The 22,084-nt window shown below is 40.5% G+C and overlaps 1 protein-coding gene across 7 annotated transcripts in view; it reads left to right on the plus strand.

Annotated features, from left to right (window-relative positions):
* The window catches only part of KIF15 (kinesin family member 15), a 110,753-nt gene that overhangs the window by 74,754 nt on the left and 13,915 nt on the right, over positions 1-22,084 (plus strand). For 2 of the 7 annotated variants that reach the window (XR_008678647.2, XR_008678646.2), the window contains exons 27-35: positions 840-986; positions 2,917-3,018; positions 3,631-3,795; positions 5,678-5,787; positions 10,539-10,611; positions 11,076-11,113; positions 14,324-14,489; positions 14,746-14,877; positions 15,211-15,332. Coding sequence is in view for 1 of the 7 variants with exons in the window: in XM_031009113.3 (XP_030864973.2) it covers positions 840-986; positions 2,917-3,018; positions 3,631-3,795; positions 5,678-5,787; positions 10,539-10,611; positions 11,076-11,113; positions 14,324-14,489; positions 14,746-14,877; positions 15,211-15,273 (996 nt within the window). In the remaining 6 variants the exon portion in view is untranslated. Of the gene's footprint in view, positions 1-839; positions 987-2,916; positions 3,019-3,630; positions 3,796-5,655; positions 5,788-6,074; positions 6,263-10,538; positions 10,612-11,075; positions 11,191-14,323; positions 14,490-14,745; positions 14,878-15,210; positions 15,815-22,084 lie in introns of those variants that run through there. The other 5 variants (XM_031009113.3, XR_008678648.2, XR_008678649.2 and 2 more) reach the window with 5 other exon arrangements.

Consider the following 22,084-nt stretch of genomic DNA (forward strand, 5'->3'; position numbering starts at 1 on the left):
TGTGGTACATCCATAAGGTGAAATGGAGTCTACACAGTGAAAAGAGTGAGTACATGCAGAAATGTTTGTGATGTGTCAAGTTTTTTTAAAAGTGTGTGTTTATATGTGTGTATATATATCTGTGTGTGTATATCCATGTATATGTACATGTCTTTGTACACACATATATATGTGTGTGTATATATATATATACATGCACACACATACCTACATACATATATATACATTTGGAAAGGAAAAGAAGGATAAGCAGTATCTGCTCTAATTTGGGAGGAATTACATATACTGTGTACATAGAAATTATGTATGCAACCTATAGGACTTCTAATTTTCTGTGCCACTTTCCACAAAGCTACTTCCTGAAACTTTGATGGTCTATGACAATGAATCACAATCTGGTGCAAACTGCCCAGGCCCTCCTCAACTGGCTGATGGAGGCTCATCTTTACAGCTGTTTACTTTCCAGTATATAAAGGACTAGAGTCAATTGGTGAGACAACAACAAGTAACCAAGAGACCTTTGAGTCCTCCCCAGGAGAGGGAGATTGGCTTTGAGATCCTGGGGGTGAGGAGAGAATGCAATTAAACCTCAAACCTATAGTACAGTTAAACCTCAATTGGGATACCTGTATATGTTTACTGTAATAATGTTAATCTCTAGACCTGTTCATCTAAATATTAACTGATTACTTTGTCTTAGAATGGATTAGCACACAAGCAAAAGAAATAGGTTTTTACATAAAACTTCCTTAGTCTGTTAAAAGTTGTACATAGTAATGATTTGGGAATCCTTATTGGAATACCACAATTAAGAAACTGTGGTGATTGTCTCCTAACAGAGGGATATGCTCTGTGAGGACCTGGCTCATGCCACTGAGCAGCTGAACATGCTCACAGAGGCCTCAAAAAAACACTCGGGGCTGCTGCAGTCTGCCCAGGAAGAACTGACCAAGAAGGAAGCCCTGATTCAGGAACTTCAGCACAAGGTGAGAAACACACAGGTGTCACTCAAGATGGGAGACAGGAGACCAAGTGCAGTGGCTCACTCCTGTAATCCCAGCACTTTGAGAGGCCAAGGTGGGTGGACCACTTGAAGTCAGGCGTTCAAGAGCAGTCTGGCCAACATGGTGAACTGAAACCCTGTCTCTACTGAAAATAGAAAAGTTAGCTGGGTGTGGTGGCGCTCACCTGTAATCCCAGCTACTCGGGAGGCTGAGGCACAAGAATTGCTTGAACCTGGGAGGTGGAGGTTGCAGTGAGCCAAGATTGCACCACTGCACTCCAGCCTGGGTGACAGAGTGAGACCCTGTCTCAAAAAAAAAAAAAAAAAAAATGGGGGACAGGAGGAATCCACAGTTGAGGTTGTCATGACATTCCTGCATTGGCCAACTTCTCCATGTACAAAGGGGAGGCTAATGGAGTATCCTCACCTGGACTGAGACTTGCTCAGCTGCCTCCCACCCACCTTAGGTCCTTGACACATGGCAACCAGTTCTAACCACTCCAGTGAGGTTATGCCTGACTTTTATCATATTTTTGGTGGTGGTTGTTGTCATTTTATATTTTGTATTTTTCTCAGATGACTGTTTTGTTACTTGTGAAACTTGGAACATTTTTAAAAGTATAAATAAATTTGTGAGAGAAAAGGAGATGGGTCCAGGCACGGTGGCTCACACCTGTAATCCCAGCACTTTGGGAGGCCAAGGTGGGTGGATCACGAGGTCAGGAGATGAAGACCATCCTGGCTTACACGGTGAACCCCTGTCTCTACTGAAAGTACAAAAAAAATTAGCCGGGCGTGGTGGCCGGCTCCTGTAGTCCCAGCTACTCGGGAAGGCTGAGGCAGGAGAAAGGTGTGAACCCGGGAGGCGGAGCTTGCAGTGAGCCGAGATCGCGCCACTGCACTCCAGCCTGGGCGACAGAGAGAGACTCCATCTCAAAAAAAAAAGAAAAGGAGATGATGATTGGGTTATAGTAGCAACCAAGTTAGATTTCACAATTACTTTTAAAAATATCATAGGTTTATTTTAATATCTTACTGCTTTTCAAATTATTAATCAAGTTCTGAAAAAATAATGTAAATACAGCATATTTCCATATGCCATGGGAAGAAACCGCAATTACTTTTGCATCAACCTAATAACTGTAATCACCATGCCCTGCGGTAGATCTCCAAAAGGTATTCCTCCTGTCTAACTGAAACTATACCCTTTGACCAACATCTCCCATTGCTGATTCATGTCTCCTTCCACCCCTCACTTCCCCCAGACTCTGGTACTCTCCATTTCTATGAGTTCAACTTTTTTTGATTCCACATATAAGTGAGATTGTGTGGTATTTGTCTTTCTGTGCTGGCTTATTTTACTTGGAACAGTGTCCTCCAGGTTCATCCATGTTGTCACAAATGACAGAATTTGCTTCCTTTTTAAGACTAAGTAGTATTTCATTGTGTATATATATAGCACATTTTCTTTACCCATTCTCCCATCAATAGACAGTTAAGTTGACTCCATAGCTTGGCTATTATGAATAATGCTTCAGAGAACATGGGAGTGCCGCTGTCTCTTCAATAGACTGATTTTAATTCCTTTGGATATATATCCAGAGGTGGGACTGCTGGATCATACAGTAGTTCTATTTTTAGTTTGTTGAGGAACTTCCATACTATTTTTCACAATGGCTGTGCTAATTTACATTCCCAACAGTATACAAGGATTCCCTTTTCTCCACAACCTCACCAACACTTAACTTTCATCTTTTTGATGATAGCCATCCCTATCAGGTGCGAAGTGATGTCTCATTGTGGTTTTCATTTGCATTTCCCTGATGATTGGTGATGGGAAGTTTGTCTTTTCTATTTGGACCATGTACCCCATATTACTAAGTTGTAACCCTGCATCTGTTCAATTTTCCCAGCTAAACCAAAAGAAAGAGGAAGTAGAACAGAAGAAGAATGAATATAACTTCAAAATGAGGCAACTAGAACATGTGATGGATTCTGCTGCTGAGGATCCCCAGGTACTTTTCAGAAAAAGATTATTTCAGGAGGAAGAAACAGTTTTGTAAATGATAAAAATTTGGAAATTAGGAAGAACATACCTTTGTCTTTTTAAAGAAAAAGATTTTCACTAATACCCTCTGTCTGCTTTTTACTTGATGAAAGTAGCAGTCTTTTATTTCCTTGGAAAAGAATTAGAATAATAAGCTAAGCAGTGGGATTTTTTTTTTTTTTTTTTTTTTTTGGCCGATGGAGTCTTGCTCTGTCACCCAGGCTGGAGTGCAGTGGCATGATCTCGGCTCACTGCAGCCTCCGTCTCCCAGGTTCAAGCAATTCTCCTGCCTCAGCTTCCCAAGTAGCTGGGACTACAGGTGCACACTGCCACACCTGGCTAATTTTTTTTCTGTATTTTAGTAGCGACAGGGTTTCACTGTGTTGCCCAGGCTGGTCTTGAACTTCTGAGCTTAGGCAGTCCGCCCACCTCAGCCTCCCAAAGTGCTAGGATTACAGGTGTGAGCCACCATGCCCAGCCGTAGCTAGAATATTTTTTATGTACTTGACATTTACGTTTAAAAGAAATCTTTATAATATCACTTAATTGGATATTTGGATGAGATGTGATTTTATTTTAGAGTCCTAAGACACCACCTCACTTTCAAACACATTTGGCAAAACTCCTGGAAACACAAGAACAAGAGATAGAAGATGGAAGAGCCTCTAAGACTTCTTTGGAACACCTTGTAACAAAGCTAAATGAAGACAGAGAAGTCAAAAATGCTGAAATCCTCAGAATGAAGGTAATTGGATTTTTTTTTCCAGTAAATTTAATTATTTTTAAAGAGACCAAGTCCCACTATGTTGCCCAGGCTGGGCTCAAGTGATCCATCTGCCTCAGCCACCCAGTATCTGGCACTATAGGTATATGCCACCATGCCCAGCCAGTAAATTTAATTTTTTGTTTTTTTTTGAGACGGAGTCTTCCTCTGTCGCCCAGGGTGGAGTGCAGTGGTGCGATCTTGGCTCACTGCAAGCTCCGCCTCCGAGGTTCACAGCGTTCTCTTGCCTCAGCCTCCCGAGTAGCTGGGACTACAGGCGCCCACCACCACACTCGGCTAATTTTTTGTATTTTCTAGTAGAGACGGAGTTTCACTGTGTTAGCCAGGATGGTCTTGATCTCCTGACCTCATGATCCGCCCACCTCGGCCTCCCAAAGTGCTGGGATTACAGGTGTGAGCCACCGTGCCTGGCCAATTTAATTTTTTAAACTAAGCAGCATCCTCATGGTTACTGAGGATACAAAATTCAAAAAGCACAGAACTGAAAGGTAGACAGAGAAAAGTATTCCTTCTACCCCTGATACTAATCTACCTACTTTGCTGTCCCTGGAGGCTTCCAGGGTAGCCCCTTTCTTTTAGAGCTTTTTAATGCATACATAACCACATCGCTAAGCATTCTCTCCTGCCCCATTTGGTTTTTACACAATGGTGTCATATACAGGTTGCGCCAGCTATGCTCTCATCAGGAATGAAGGTGAGAGCATGTTTCCTTAAACCTCACCTCATGGTGCTATCTGAATTTCGGATCTTTGTCCGTTTAATAGCTAAAGTATTAAATGATGTAGTTTTACATTTATATTTTTCTTAAGAGTAAAATTGAGCATCTTGTTTTTCTGTTTCTGTGAACAATATCCATTACCCATTTTTCTATCATTGGACTTTTTCTTATTGATTCATAGGCATTTTTATATATTAGAGATTTTTTTTAGTCTCTGATAAATTTAAAATACTTTCTTGTTTTCCATTTTTTTAAGCTTCCTCATAGTGTTTTTACCCAGTTGCTTGATGGTATGTTGTCTGAGTAGTGGGGTGTGCACATGGCTCAGGGGTGGGGCACATGGAAGAGTGTCTGGGTAGGTGTGTAGGTGCATGGGGAAGGATGTGATGCTCCACAGAAGATAGCATTTATCCTGTGAGGTCATTGCTCTGCAGGGAGTTTTTGTTTGGGAACACAAATTGTTCACTTTAACCAAGGGATGTATATAAAGACAGCACTTAGCTTGAGTTTTGTTATTCATGGAGAAGATTATTCCCGATCTTTTTATTTAGGGCAGTTCTCAGTATGCTATCTCAGGAATGTGGCTGTTATCCAGATTGGCATGATCTTGAAACTTAGAAGAAACTGGGTCAGGTGAAATGAAATCAGATAATAGGCAAGTAAATCCAAAAGGATATTCCTTGCAGACAAGTATTTATTTCTTCCAGATAGCTATGCTCATGATTTTCAAGTTAGGATGCAATTGAGTATTTTGAGGGATGAGCTGTGACGTCAATTTTTTGTTTTAATTAGAATCTACCTAATAAATAGAATCGAATAGTTGAGAATATTTTTCAATATAGAGATTTTTGTCATCTTTATTCACAAAGGAATTTTAATTTTTAATGAATTCTGTGATATTGATTTTAAAAATCTGTGTTCAAGACACTGTGGATGTGATCATGAATCACCATTCTAGGCCTCCAATAGCTTGTCACAGTCTGCTTTTCATGCAGCAATACCCAGTGCAGTGTCTCTGCATAGGAACTTAAAAGAGGAATACCTGTCTCAGTGGTGGCCTTGGAGAGCTAAATGAAGCCTACTGTAATGTGTTTTTTGAAAAGATACGATTTGATATGTTATTAGGAGCAGTTGTGTGAAATGGAAAACCTACGCCTGGAAAGTCAGCAGTTAATAGAGAAAAACTGGCTCCTGCAAGATCAGCTGGATGATATTAAAAGACAAAAGGAAAACAGGTGAGAAAGAACCACAAGAACTCTATGGGCTAAATCTTGGCCTGCCTGTGTGGAGTTAAATGAGGTTGGAATTGGTTTCACAGGTTTCCCAAGGTGTACAATGTTTCCCACTAATCCAGGAGATGGTCTTTTGGTTGATTTTGAATCAAGTCTGATCTGTTCACCTTTGCATTGCTCTGCAGTGCGTTTTTGGCATTGTTGCATTTGTTTTAAAGTGATTGAAATGAATTTAAAACACGTGAGATACTTAAACCAAATTACTTATATTTTAAAAAAATTTTTTTAAGGTATAAATAATATCGACAAGGTTCAAGAAGCCTTGCAGAGAAAGGGAGAATTCCCTACTAGTTGGCTTTGCTTCGTAACTCATGGTCCAGGGAAAGCCCCTGGGCAGGACAAGAAGGATATCCTTAGCATTTTACAGAGGAGCATTCACTTGGATTTAGACATCTCTCTGAGTGTGTTTTGGCTTCAGGTAAGGCAGTTTTGTAGTTGCATTTGCTGATACATTTGCATAGTGTCGGGGCAGCCATATCCAGACTTATATCTTGTCTTTGACTTAAAAGTCATACAGTTTTCAACATATTTTTTACCCTTTTAGTACTTCACTTTCCTTAACAATAAAATGAAGAAAATGTTAATTTTCTCACAAGGAGTTTTAAAGATTAAAAATTACATGTATAAAGTGCCAGTTGCAGTGTTTGGTAGCAGGTGTCAGTCAATGAAAAGTAGTTATTAAGTACACAAGGTAGAATTATGATTCTGCCTATTGTAACTTTCTGAGTGAGAGTTTGGAGATGATAGTGGCCTGTAAAATTATGCAAGAAGTCGAATTGAATCAAAGTGGGATCTCCGAGATAGAAGCCCTTACCGAATTCCACTGACTGCTGTCCATGCTGTTGCCACAACATCTTTGACAGAGAAGCTTGTGCACTCCTGCAGCTCCCTGGCCCTGTCCAGAAACATCCCTGGTATGAGTTGTTCAAAACCTAAATGAGGCAGGAGAGATTTGAGGATGGTAATGGCGGCTATGCTAAAATCTCTTCTTAAATGATTCTTTTCAAATTTTAGTGAGCATCAGAGATCTTATTCAGTAGGGCTGGAGCGAAGCCCAGAATTCTGCATTTTAGAAAAGCACGTGCCTCCCTTTGTAGGTGATTCTGATGTAGGTAGTCCACAGTCTGCTCACTTAGTTTTCATATGCTCTCCATATATGTCCAATTCTATTAAAGAAAAGCCTTATATTTAGTATACTGTCTTTTGTCAAGAGCTACTGTGAACATAGAACATTTCCGGATCATTTGTAAAATGAAAATTTAAAATACCGTATTTCAGAGATACATCATAAGCTTACTACTTTTGCCCATGGATGCCACTAAGGATGCATCGTTCAAGTCTTTCTTCCCACTACCAACATATCTAAGTCAGAGTCTCTTAAATAGCCCGAATAGCTACAGAAGCTCTTCATCAGACGATTGAGCTTTGAAACAACCAATAAGAGTCTGGGGAGCCATTCTGAGTAGTGAGAAAAGCTCATGGATTATATAGCAATGAGAGACCCAAACACCAAGCATTCCAGGGCCTTTAGTTTGTCACAGATGGCACTGTGGAGGAGATGGATGCAGCCGTAAATCAAGGCGACACAAGGCAGATGAAAGAGTTGTGAAACCAAAGAGGGATGTCAAGAAAAGATTCTCAAAGACCAGGTGCCTGGTTAACTGTAAAAAAGATCTTTGTTGGTGGCATCACAGAAGACACTGAAGAACATCACCTAAGAGATTATTGTGAAGGTATGAGAAAATAGGAGTGGTTGAAATCATGACTGAGTGAGGCAATGGCAAAAAGAGGAGCTTTACTTTTTTAACCTTTGAGGACAGCCATGACTCTGCGAATAAGATTGTCTCTCAGAAATACCGTAAAGTACATAGCCACTACCATGAAGTATGGAAAACCATGTTGAAGAAAGAAATGGTTAGTACTTCAGCCAGCCAGAGAGGTCAGAGTGGTTCTGGAAACTTTGGTGGTGGTCATGGAGGTGGTTTTGGTGGGAGTAACAACTTTGGTCATGAAGGAAAAATTTCACTGGTAATGGTAGCTTTGGAGGCAGCTGTATTGGTGGATATGGGGGCAGCAGGGATGGCTATAATGGATTTAGTACTTAAATGATGGAAGCAGTTTTGCAGATGGTGGGAACTACAACGATTTTGGTAATTACAACAACCAATCTTCAATCAATTTTGAACCCATGAAGAGAAGAAACTTTGGAGACAGAAACTCTGGCACCTAAAAAAAAAAGAAAGAAAGAAACTCTGGCCCCTGTGGTGGCTGAGGCTACTATGTTGCCAAAACATCAAATCAAGGTGGCTAAGGCATGTGAAAGTTGCCAGTACCAGAATGGAGTCACTTATGTCAAAACCCTAACAAAGTGGAGTCAGGAGGCCATAAAAAAGTTCTCACCGCACATGCCTATGATATACCTTATCACAAGAAATTCCTGCAGGTCCCACATGCCCCACTTCTGCACTCACCCTGCAGCAGAGCTTATCACAGGAATTTTTCAGGCCTGCAGTATTTCAGACAAGCTGCCAGCACCAGGACAGTTACTCAGCAACAGCCATCTCCACCAATGAACAAATGCCAACTCCTGCACTGAGCTTCTGTGACCTGTGAGCTTTATTTCAAGCTTTATTTCATGGATTTCTCTTTGTCTTTAAAAGCTTTCCCTTTCCCCAACTCCCCTGGATACACTAATGGCCCGTCATAGCTTGCATACCCTGCAATTGCAATCCCTCTGCTATTCCTAGATAAACTTGTTTGTTCTAAAGAGCCTGTCTTTCTGAGTTTCTTTTTAGGTTGACAGGCAGTTCCAGTAGCAGCAGTAGCTATGGCAGTGGCAGAAGGTTTTAATTAATGCCAGGAAACAAAGCTTAGCAGGAGAGGAGAGCCAGAGAAGTGACAGGGAAACTACAGGTTACAACAGATTTGTGAACTCAGCCAAGCACAGTTGGTAGCAGGGCCTAGCTGCTACAAAGAAGATATGTTTTAGACAATACTCAGGTGTATGGGTAAAAAACTCAAGGACCGTATTTGTGACTAATTGTATAACAGGTTAGTTTAGTTTCTGTTCTGTGGAAAGTGTAAAGCAGTCTTAACAAAGAGTTTTAATGTTTTTTTTTCCTTTGCACTCATCCTGTTGATTGCCAAATGTCATAGTCTGATCATGATGTTGAATAAATGTCTTTTAAAAGATGTTTTTCACTGGGTGTTGTGGCTCACGCCTGTAATTCCAGCACTTTGAGAGGCCGAGGCAGGCAGATCATTTGAGGTCAGGAGTTTGAGACCAGCCTGACTAACATGGTGAAACCCTGTCTCTACTAAAAATACAAAAAATGAGTCAGGGGTGGTGGCACGCACCTGTAATCCCAGCTACTCAGGAGGCTGAGGCAGGAGAATCGCTTGAACTGGGGAGGTGGAGGTTGTAGTGAGCTGAGATTGCACTGTTGCATTCCAGCCTGGGACAGAGTAGGACTCTGTCTCAAAAAAAAAAAAAAAAAAAAAAAAGTTTTTCATTTCATAGCCTCACATTCCTTATATATAAAAGAGCTACTCAGAACCTTCTTTGTGAAAAATTAGAGAAAGGGCAAACTATAGCTCAGGGGCCTAATTCAGCTCACAACCTGTTTTGTAAATAAAATTTTATTGAGACATATTCACACCCTGTCATTTTAATATTGTTGTGGCTACTTTTGCACTACAATAGCCAAGTTGAATAGCTGTGGCAGAGACCGCATGGCTCCCAAAGCCTGAAATATTTACTGTCTGGTTCTTGACAGAAGACGTTTGCCAATCCTTGGATTAGTGGACAGAAAACCTATCTTTCCCTAATGATTTGGGGTATTTCTTCATTGAGGACTCATTACCATTTTTGTCTAGGCTGCCAGATTTGTTAAGGGAAAGAAACCTCACTGTAGCTTCTGTTTTCCTTCAAGAAATGGTCTTTTACTCACCAGTGAGAGATATTCCTAGAGAAGCCTACAACATTCAGGAAGGTTCTCCAAGGAGGGAGGGAGGGATGTCTCTCTGGTCCAGGGGCTGCACACAGAAACTCAACTTACTATCCTCACCTGGTCAGGCTCACAGAGATAGATGTATTATCTAGAATGTAATTTTCTTACTTTATATATTGGAACATTCCTTTTCCATGAAGACATATCTGGTGCTTGGGACATCTGGCCCTGGTGTCCACATACATGGAAAGGCAGAGTGGTTATCAGAAAATGCCAACTGACTATGGAACCTGAGCAAAAGGGAGTCAAGGACTCCACTAGCCTGAGGCCAGAGCGACCCTCCCTACCCAAAATGTGCCCCCTCCCAGCTGATCACATTCATACCAGGCTCTTGGCCCTTTCTTTCAGCCCCCTTTTGTTCACATTCGATCTTCAGATGTTACCACTTTTAACTAAGTTTCTACTGTATTTTACTTTCAACCAATCCTTGATTATATTTCCTACCTCTTCTCATCTTGCTTTTGTACTGAGAGGAATCCTGAGTTCTGGGGAAGTGCCTTATTTCATCCCCATGTGTCAATCACATTTATCAACTGTATTGACTTGACCCAATCACAATAGAGTTAGCCTTTCTTTGTACACCTTGGCATTGCTGCATATAATGGATTTGAATTTGAAATCGATACTTGAATATACTTAGCAGTGTTTTCCTATGCCTCCTCCCACCCCTGTTAATCTATGCAGTGATCAGAATCATCCAGATAATCAACAGCTGAAGAATGAACAAGAAGAAAGTATCAAAGAAAGACTTGCAAAAGTAAGATTTTTTTTTTACGTAATAGTTTCTTCTTGTCTGAGCAATGCTTTTATAGTTAGTATTTATGGTAGTATATTTTAGAAATCATTTTACTATTGAAATTCCTGTCTTTTCTGCATTTCCACTGTTTAGCATGATATTTACCATTAGTATTTAGACACAGCTGAGAATTAAGAATTTGTCTTCATGCCTACATGGCAAGCCTACTGCTCAGCATGCACACATATAATTCTCCATTTAGAAGCAAGTACCAAGGCCTGTTTGAAGCCTTAGAGGGCATAGTGCATGCAGTCTTGGAAATAGGTACTTACTTTATGTATGTGTAGCTGGCACTGTGGAAAAGGATATTGGTTTGATTTTATTCACATGAAGGAGAATGGGCTGGTTCCTTTCTATCTTTTTTAAGCAATGTTATTTAAGAACCTAAGCGATCTTTTTATTTTCTTTTTTTAATCTTCTTATAGAGTAAAATAGTTGAAGAAATGCTGAAAATGAAAGCAGAGTAAGTGTACTATTTTGTAATTCAAAATCTTGATCATCTTTTCCTTATTCTCCTCTAAAGGAATGATATACCACAAGGTAGGTAACTTCTTTCCTTCTGCAGTAATAAGTGAATTTAATAGATGTTTACAGATTTTTTTTTTAAATACCATTTGCTAAAAGGGTTTCTCATGTGAAGCCACTTCAAAAGAAATCTTAAAGAAATAAATAGCAGGAAAAGCCTAGCTTCCTTTGAGGAATCGATGGGGCTTTTCCTCATGGACGATGAGAACAATGTAACTACCAGGTGTCCCTTTTCACTTCTGCTTCTGGTTTCCTCTGATTTAAAACCTGAGGCCCTCTGAGACCCAAAGATCAATACTCTGATTTCTTCTGGTCTAGCCCTTGGGTCTCTTTGTGTTTTCTAAAGCCATGAGTTTAATTTATTCATAAAGTTTTCATATTAATTCATGTAGCCTTATAAATGGCCTCAGTCTTTGATGAGCAAGGTGTACTATATTTTCTGTAAAATTCAAACTAAGTAAGCTGGTTGGCATTAACACAAACAAAACAACATTAGAGAGCTATTGGGCTTTTTCTGGGTAGATACTCCTCATTAGGGATAGATATCTTCAAACATTTTTGCTTATTATACTGATTTAAAGGATTTTGAAACATCATATACCCTCTTGCATATTTTTGAAGTTGACTTTATATCTAAAATTTTTCATTGTAAGTTTAAATTGTTACAAAGAATAGACATTCTGGGATATACAATATAGTGACATTTGAAAATAAAGCTGTTGGCTGGGCCCAGTAGCTCACGCCTGTAATCCCAGCACTTTGGGAGGTCGAGGCAGGTGGATCGCTTGAGTTTAGGAGTTTGAGATCAGTCTGGGCAACATGGTGAAACCCTGTCTCTATTTCTTAAATTGTTTTAAAAAGAGAAAAGAAAATAAAGCTCTTGCCATTCTTTTAAAAGTATTTAACTAATTTGCTACTTTCTGTTTAAGAAATACATGAACAAATTTCTAAGTCTAAAATTTTACATTTTTCCTTTTTCCTTTGTAATTGAAGTTCCTTTCTACACCCTGCAGGATTTTATATTGATTTAATATGTTTTCTGGAAAATTTTTTTATTGATAACCCCATCATACTACTTAACAATAAAATATATGTGTGTACATACATACACACACACAAATTGAAAGTAATTTGTAAAAATTTATTTTAATCATATGGCTTTGTTATATTTATTACCAATTGAGTTCACATTACAATTATTAATCAGTGTGCCCTAAATTTACTGGAAATTTTTATAAGTAATTATTATACTTAGGGAAAATTTTAGTGGAAATGCATCTCTTAATGTATTTTAACCTAATGCTTTTTCTTCAGTCAGCTCATTTTTCTGTTGTACTTCTCAAATGAGACAGGATTCAGCATCAACTCTATTCCTATTTTCTGCTTTTATAGATATAAATGCTGAGAAATCTTGTTCACATAGTTAAGTAAATAGCAATGAAGGAGTTTTGATAGGGTACTGTATTCCAGTTATTTGAACTTTATGCAAGTAAATATGTCAAAAATTACATGGTGATTTACCATCAAAAATTCTTTTTAATGATCAGCTGACAAAGACCACCCAATTTATGAAAGATTTGTTACGCAATCATTGATTCATTTGCTTCATAGAATCAGAGTATACATAGGAAAACAGCCTTTTCACCTGTGTATGAGCCATTTAGAGTCCGGCTCCTAGCTAATTAGTGGTAAAGCTAAGTCAGAAACCCAGATTATTTACAGGATTTTTGAGAATCCAGCTAGTTGGTTGAATTACAGCTATTTTAGAACTAATATCTATTTGAGGTCTTCTAGCAAAAAGAGTAAAAGCTATTTAACTTGGTGTATAGTTTATTTCATAGTCTAGTAACCAAGAGCCTTCATGATATGCTGTCTCTGGAACATACAGCAGGCCAAACTTCACTGCGGGCAAGTGAAGCACACTTCAGCAAACGGCATGCACTGTTTTATCAATCCCAGCCTACAACAGCAATTTTAAACGTTACGTTATCCATATATTTGTGAAGATGCTTTTAAAAGTAACGGGGAACCAATACGAAGCCAACAATGAATTGAGAGAGCATCAGTGCCCTTCTCCCCAGACTGTCCTTCTGAGATCCACAGAATGTAGTCCAAAAACAACTTGCCTAGAAATTAGCTGGCCCTTAGTGTATTAAATTTTGTGTATTATATCATCTTAGCAATCAACAGCTAGAAATTAGCTGGCTTTGAGTGGTGTATTAAATTTTGTGTATTATATCATTTCAGTAATCAACAGCTAGAAATTAGCTGGCCTTGAATGGTGTAATAATACATCATTTCAACAGTCAACATTACATTTCATGAGCATTATAAAATAAAAAGCAGGCCTGGCACAGTGGTTCACACCTGTAGTCCCAGGATTTGGGGAGATCAAGGAGAAGAGGATTGCTTGAGGCCATGAGTTTGAGACCAGCCTGGGCAACATAGCAAGACTGCATCTCTACGGATAATTTTTAAAACATTAGCCAAGCACAGTGGTGCATGCTGGTAGTCCTAGATACTCCAAAGGCTGGAGCAGGAAGATTGCTTGAGCCTAGGAGTTGGAGGCTGCAGTGAGCTATGAGTATGCTGCCAGCGTACTCTAGCCTGGGCAGCAGAGTGAGACCCTGTCCCTAAAGGGGGGTGGGGGTTGAAGTAGGCATTTGTTTTGGGAAACTTACAGGATTCAGATCATTTTATAAAGTCAGTGAAATGTACATGAAGTGTATAAATTCTAAACAACACATCCTTGAAGAAATGACTGGTATCCCACTGTCTGAGGACCAGTTTTTGAAATCAGAAATGATCAAGATAGGGGATACTGAATAAACCATGCAGATTATAATAATACTTAAATTACATTTGCCCCAAGTGGGCTGAATCTAAACAATTTTATTCTAAATTTTTTTTGTTTAGAAAATGCTTTGAGGAGTTTTCCAAAATGAAAGTCTTGGGTAAAACAAAACCAAAAAAAGCATATCTGGTATGTAGCACTTACTGTCTTCTTTTGCCATCAGCAGAGGAGGGCTAAAGATTAGTAATACTTTCAAATCAAAATTCTGGCCTTGAAGTACACATGTCTAACTTGAGCACTGTTTTATGATTATGTTTCTTTCAAATACTATAAAGTGATAACCTATTCCTACAGCCTAGAAGAAGTCCAAAGTGCCCTTTACAACAAAGAGATGGAATGCCTTAGAATGACTGATGAAGTCGAACGAACCCGAACTTTGGAGTCTAAAGCATTCCAGGAAAAAGAACAACTGAGATCAAAGCTGGAAGAAATGTATGAAGAAAGGGAGAGAACATCCCAGGTGTGCTAGTGTGTTGGTGTTTTCATGATACTTAGAACACTCAAATGAATAGAACTAATTAGCGTAAAACTCACTTCTGTGATTGGGTGTCCTTAGTTCAGAGTTGCTTTATTGTATGAAGAGTTGTGAGGCCTTGAAAGCTGGGATTCTGGACTCTCTGACTTCCTGTGCTCCTGGAAGGCAAGAAATAATGTGACTTTAAAAGAAAATTAAGACCTACTTCTCATTTTTCCCTCCTTGGATTGATTACCTGCAGGAGATGGAAATGTTAAGGAAGCAGGTGGAGTGTCTTGCTGAGGAAAATGGAAAGTTGGTAGGTCACCAAAATTTGCATCAGAAGATTCAGTACGTAGTGCGACTAAAGAAGGAAAATGTCAGGCTTGCTGAGGTAAACCTAAAAATTATTCTGAATAAATTCTGTCTGGTTTAAAAATGATTATTTTATTGAAACCAAATTAAAACTTAACTATTGAATCAGTTAACTGCTTACTTCAGGGAGCTTCCTGAATTAAAAAAAAAAAAAAGTTGATCGTTGCTATTCTGAGCCTAATTCAATCAGTTGCATTTCATAGACAGCAGATTCTTGTTTAACGTTTAGTTTGCACATTGAAAATTCCAGTCTTAATTTGGAATATACACCTAATGAATGCAAAAAAAAAACCACTTCCTGTAAGAATTAGAGCCTTATTTTTTTTCTTTTTGTTTTTTTAAAATTACTTAGGAGACAGAAAAGTTGCGTGCTGAAAATGTATTTTTAAAAGAAAAGAAAAGAAGTGAATCATGAGGATTCCGGTCAGCTACCTAGGCATCACCTTGTTTGAAGATGTTTCTTCTCTTTTACAAGTAAGACCTCTCCTGGCCACTTAGGAGAGCTGAATTTATGGACCTTAATTATTAAATGTTTATAAGGTGGTGGTAACCACCTCAAGTTTCTGATGAACATTCTGCATCCATATACACCCTGTGACAGTCAGCAGTCTGCTATTAAGTGGCCTACTCCAAGGCTTTGAATCAACTTTAAGGGAAAACCTTTTGTCTTTGTAAAAATAAAAGCCTGTAGCTAAGGTTTACAGTGGACATTAGCCAGATCATTTTCTTCTTAGATTATGCCATAATCTCCTTTGATTCTTATGGAAGTTCTAACAATATACGGTGGTTCCAACACCTGCAGTGAGTTTAATGACTGACTTAGTAGCAGGTACAAGAAGCAAACTTGTTAATATAGATTATTTTTGTATTCTTACTTTAGGTATTTTCTTGAGCATTTTCCATGACTGTAAATAAAGCCGTTTTTTAAGATAATAATTAAAGTGACTTACATTGTTCATTCTGTTGTTCATTGAACACATACTTAATGAACACCTGCAATATGCCAGGCACTAATCATCAGTGAACAAAGCAAATCTTGCCCTCAAGGAACTTCTGTGTATTGGGCCTTCTTTCTTTTTTATTGAGACAAATATTCCACTTTATGGATATGCTACACTGTCCATTCACCAGCTGATGGATACTTGAATTGTTTCCAGTTTAGGACTATTATAAATAATGGAGCTATAAATGTTCATGTGTAAGTCATGGTGTGGACATATATTTCATATCTCTTGAGCACATGCCTAGGAGTAGAATTACTGGGTTATCTGAAAAGCATGTCTTTACTTTTTAAGACATTGCCTGTTTTCCAAATTTACCATTTAGGTATACCATTTTACATTCCTACCAACAGTGTATTCCAATTTCTCCACATTTTCACCAACACTTGTTATTGTCAGGTTTTTTACTGCAGCCATCCTGGGTGTGTAGTTATATCACTTGCATTTTCCTAATTACTAATGCTATTGAACATTTTTCCATATTATGGAATATTACTTGGCAATAAAAAGGGAACATGCTACAACATGATGAATCTCAAAAAAATGCTAAGTAAAAGAAAAACCAAACCCAAAAGACAACATATTATATGTTTTTATTTCTATGGCAGGTCCAGAAAAGGCAAAATTTATAGAGATAGAAAGTAAATCATTGGCTGCTTGGAGCTAGGATGGGAGTGGGAATGACTGGGCACACGGGAACTTTCTGAGGTGGTGGAAATGTTTTAAAATTGCTTTGTGATGATGGCTACACAACTCTATGTTTACTAAAAAATGAACTATAGGGCTGGGTGTGGTGGCTCACACCTGTAATCCCAGCACTTTGAGAGGCCAAGGCAGGTGGATCACTTGAGGCCAGGAGTTCAATACCAGCCTGGCCAACATGGCAAAACCCCATCTCTACTAAAAATACAAAAATTAGCTGGGTGTGGTGGCACGTGCCTGTAATCCCAGCTACTCGTGAGGCTGAGGCACAAGAATCGCTTGAACCCGGGAGGCAGAGGTTTCATTGAGCTAAGATTGTACCACTACACTCCAGCCTGGGCAACAGAGTAAAAAAAAAAAAAAGGAACTATACATTCAAAATGGGTGAATTTTAATAAAACTGCAGGAAAAAATTGTAATGCATAGTTGAACTCTCAAGGAATAATAAATAGTAAATCCGTAAGGGCCAAAAATGAAAAAGGAACTTTAATGTAGTATTAAATATAAGGTAGCGAGCAGACACTGCAACTGCCTCAGAGGTAGAAGAAGGTGGAATATTGAAGCTGATAATGAAGAGGCTTGGTTCTGATCACCTGTATCAGCTGTAGAGCTGCTATAACAAATGACTACAAACTGGGTGGCTTAAAACAACAGAAATCTATTTTCTGACAGTTCTGGAGGCCAGCAGTCCAAAATCAAGGTGTGAGTAGGGCCACAGTCTCTCAGAGCCATAGGGGAGAATCTGTTCCATGCCTTTCTCTTAGCTTCTGGTGTTGTCAGGAATCCTTGGTGTTCTTCCTTGCGCCTCTATCTCTTCTTAGAAAGACACTAGTCATATTGGATTAGAGCCTACCCTAAGGATCTCATCTTAATTTGATTATAACTGTAATGACCCTATTTCCAAATAAAGTCATATCACAGGTACCAGGGGTTAAGACTTCAACATATCTTTTTAAGGGACACAATTCAACCCAGAACATCACTCATTGCAAGGAAAGTGTCACGTGTATCTGTGTGAAGAGACCACCAAACAGGCTTTGTGTGAGCAACAAGGCTGTTTATTTCACCTGGGTGCAGGTTGGCTGAGTTTGAAAAGAGAGTCAGCAAAGTGTGGTGGGATTATCGTTAGTTCTTATAGGTTTTGGGATAGGTGGTGGAGTTAGGAGCAGTGTTTTGCAGGCAGGGGGTGGATCTCACAAAGTACATTCTCAAGGGTGGGGAGAATTACAAAGAAACTTCTTAAAGGTGGGGGAGATTACAAAGAACCTTCTTAAGGGTGGGGGAGATTACAAAGTACATTGATCAGTTAGGGTAGGGCAGAAACAAATCACAATGGTGGAATGTCATCAATTAAGGCTATTTTCACTTCTTTTGTGGCTCTTCAGTTGCTCAGGCCATCTGGATGTATATGTGCAGGTCACAGGAAATATGATGGCTTAGCTTGGGCTCAGAGGCCTGACGTTCCTGTCTTCTTATATTAATAAGAAAAGCAAAACAAAATAGTGATGAAGTGTTGGAGTGGTGAAAAATTTTGGGGGTGGTATAGAGAGATAATGGGCGATGTTTCTCAGGGCTGCTTCAAGTGGGATTAGGGGCGGCGTGGGAACCTACAGTGGGAGAGATTCAACTGAAGAAAGATTTTGGGGTAAGGGGTGATATTGTGGGGTTGTTAGAAGGAGGATTTGTCGTATAGAATTATTGGTGATGGCCTGGATGTGGTTTTGTATGAATTGAGAAACTAAAGACACAAGGTCCAAATAAGAGAAGGAGAAAAACAGATATTAAAGGACTAAGAATTGGGAGGACCCAGGACATCCAATTAGAGAGTGTCCAAGGGGATTCAGTGTAATTGATTGTTTGGTTGGTGAGTTTTTGGGCTCTGGTTTTGAGAGTTCTTTTTTTTTAAGTTGAGGTTGAGCTTGGTGAGGTGTGTTTTTAAAAGACCATTAGTCCGTTCTACCTTTCCTGAAGATTGAGGACGGTAAGGGGTATGAAGGTTTCACTGAATACCAAGAGCCTGAGAAACTGCTTGGGTGATTTGACTAATAAAGGCCGGTCCGTTATCGGACTGTATAGAGGTGGGAAGCCCAAACCCAGGAATTATGTCTGACAAAAGGGAAGAAATGACTGAGATGGCCTTCTCAGACCCTGTGGGAAAGGTGTCTACCCATCCAGTGAAAGTGTCTACCCAGACCAAGAGGTATTTTAGTTTCCTGACTCGGGGCATGTGAGTAAAGTCAATTTGCCAGTCCTGGGCAGGGGCAAATCCCCAAACTTGATATGTAGGGAAGGGAGGGGGCCTGAACAATCCCTGCGGAGTAGCAGAATAGCAGATGGAACACTGAGAAGTGATTTCTTTGAGGACAGATTTCCACGATGGAAAGGAACTGAGAGGTTCTAAAATGCGGGTTAGCGGCTTGTAACCTACATGGAAGAGGTTATGAAATGACGATAGAATAGAATGGGCCTGTGAGGCTAGAAGGAGATATTTTTCTTGGTCCAAGAACCATTTGCCTTGTGTGGGGAGAGACTGATAGGTGGAAGTTTCAGTGGGAGAGTAGGTGGGAGTGACTGATGAGATGGAGAAAAACTGGCCATGAGGGACAGAAGTTGGAATGCTAGGTGCTTCTTTAGCTACCTTATCAGCATAAGCGTTGCCCTGAGCGATAGGATCTGACGCCTTTTGGTGGCCCTTGCAGTGTATGACTCCAGCTTCCTTTGGAAGTAAAGCGGCCTTGAGAAGAGTTTTTATTAAGGAGGCATTAATGATGGAGGACCCTTGCGTAGTGAGGAAACCTCTTTCTGCCCATATAACAGCATGGTGGTGCAGGATATGGAAGGCATATTTAGAGTCAGTATAAATACTGACAGGTAGTCCTTTTGCAAGAGTGAGGGCCTGAGTTAAGGCAGTGAGTTCGGCTTGCTGAGAGGTAGTGGAGGAGGGCAGAGCGGTAGCCTCAATGATAGATGTGGAAGATACTATAGCATAGCCTGCTTTGCTGGTGAGTGGCAATTAGGCCTGGTGGAACTGCCATCAGTAAACCAAGTGTGATCAGGATGAGGAACAGGAAAGAAGGAAATATAGGGAAATGGAGTGAATGTCAGGTGGATCAGAGAGATGCAGTCATGGGGGTCTAGTTTGGTATCCAGAATAATGTGGGAGGCCAGACTGAAGTCTGGGCCAGAAAAATGGTAACTGTGGGAGACTCAACAAAGAGTGAGTATAGCTGAAGGAGCCGGGGAGCAGAAAGTATATGCATCAAGTGGGAGGAAGAAAATAGATTTTGGAAATTATGAGAACTGTAGAAAGTGAGTTGAGCATAGTTTGTGATTTTTAGGGCCTCTAAAAGTATTAGGGCGGCAGCAGCCGCTGCATGGAGACATAATGGCCAGCCTAAAACAGTAAGGTCAAGTTGTTTGGACAAAAAGGCTATGGGGCGTGGTCCTGGTCCTTGTGTAAGAATTCCGACTGCACAGCCCTGCACTTTGGCTGTGTGTAATGAAAAGGGTTGGGATGAGTCACGGAGAGCTAGTGGAGGAGCAGTCTCTAAAGCTGTCTTCAAGGAACGGAAAGAGGAGTGGGGAAAGGATTTAGGATCTATGGGGTTGGCTAGATTTCCTTTTGTGAGTTTATTTAACGGTTTTGTTAGGATGGCAAAACCAGGTATCCAAAGTCGAAAGTATCCAACCATGTCCAGGAAGGAAAGGAGTTGTTGTTTTGTAGAAGGGGTTGGGGTTTGAGAGATCAGTCAGACACGATCGGCAGGGAGAGCACGTATGTTTTTATGAAGAATTATGCCGAGGTAGGTAACGGATGGAGAAGAAATTGAGCTTTGGAGGGGGATACCCAATATCCCTTCGAGAATAAATGTTGAAGGAGCAGGAGGGTGTCTTGTTGAGAAGATTCAAAGGAGGGGCTACAAAGTAGAAGGTCATCAATATATTGAATAAGGTGAGAAGCAGAAGGGTGGAAAGAAAGTAAATCATGAGAAAGAGCTTGGCTGAAGTAATGAGTGCTGTCCCTGAAGCCTTGCGGCAGTACAGCCCAGGTAAGCTGCTGGGACTGATGGGTGTCAGGGTCAGTCCAGGTAAAAGCAAAGTAGAGGCTGGGACGAGGGGTACAGGGGAATAGTGAAAAAAGCATCTCTAAGATCAAGAACGGAATAGTGAGTTGTGGAGGAAGGTATTGAGGACTAAAGAGTGTACAGGTTGGGCACCACAGGATGGATAGGCAAAATAATTTGGTTGATAAGGCACAGATCCTGAACTAACCTGTAAGACTTGTCCGGTTTTTGAATAGGTAAAATGGGAGAATTGTAAGGAGAGTTTATAGGTTTTAGAAGCCCATGCTGTAGCAGGCGAGTGATAACAGGCTTTAATCCCCTTAAAGCCTGTTGTGGGATGGGATACTGGCATTGACCAGGGTAAGGGTGATTAGGTTTTAATGGGATAGTAATGTGCGTGTGATGGGTTGCCAGGGAGGGAGTGGAGGTGTCCCATACTTGTGGGTTAAGGTTGGGGGGATACGAGAGGAAGACACAAAGGAGGCTTTGGGTTGGGAAGAAGGGTGGCAATGAGATGTGGCTGTAGTCCAGGAATAATCAGGGAAGCAGATAATTTGGTTAAATATTTCAGCCTAATAAGGGAACTGGGCAAGTGGGGATAACTAAAAAGGAGTGCATTAAAGAACGTTGTCCAAGTTGGCACCAGAGTTGGGGAGTTTTAAGAGGTTTAGAAGCCTAGCCGTCAATACCCACAACAGTTATGGAGGCAAGGGAAACAGGCCCTTGAAAAGAAGGTAATGTGGAGTTGGTAGCCTCTGTATTGATTAAGAAGGGGATGGACTTATCCTCCACTGTAAAAGTTACCCGAAGCTCGGTGTCCGTGACGGTCCAGGGGGCCTCCAAGGCGATCGGGCAGCATCAGTCTTCAGCTGCTAAGCTGAGAAGATATGGGAAGGAGTCAGAGAGCCCCGGGCCAGAGTTCCAGGGGCTCTGGACAGTCTGATTTCCAGTGGTGTCCCGCACAGTTGGGACACGGCCTAGGAGGAATCCCGGGGCTGTGGGCATTTCTTGGCCCAGTGGCCAGATTTATGGCACTTTAAGCAAGCTCCTGTGGGAGGCGGTCCTGGAGGAAAGCCTGGCCACTGCGGTTCAGACGTTTTGAAGTTCTTGTGTGCTGGAGATGTGGCTGGGGTTTCTCTCACAGTGGAGGCAACTAATTGCAACTCAGAAAAACATTGCTACTTGGCTGCCTCTACTCTATTATTGTACACCTTGAAGGCGAGGTTAATTAGGTCCTGTTGTGGGTTTTGAGGGCTGGAATCTAATTTTTGGAGCTGGCGGCTGGGTGCGGTGGCTCATGTCCGTAATCCCAGCACTTTGGGAGGCCAAGGTGGGTGGATCACTTGAGCTCAGGAGTTCAAGACCAGCCTGGGCCACATGTCAAAATCCTGTCTATACAAAAAATACAAAAATCAGCCAGGCATGATGCACCCATAGTCCCTGCTACTCAGGAAGCTGA

Source organism: Gorilla gorilla, chromosome 2 (genome assembly GCF_029281585.2).
Source record: "Gorilla gorilla gorilla isolate KB3781 chromosome 2, NHGRI_mGorGor1-v2.1_pri, whole genome shotgun sequence".
Taxonomy (NCBI): Eukaryota; Metazoa; Chordata; class Mammalia; order Primates; family Hominidae; genus Gorilla; species Gorilla gorilla.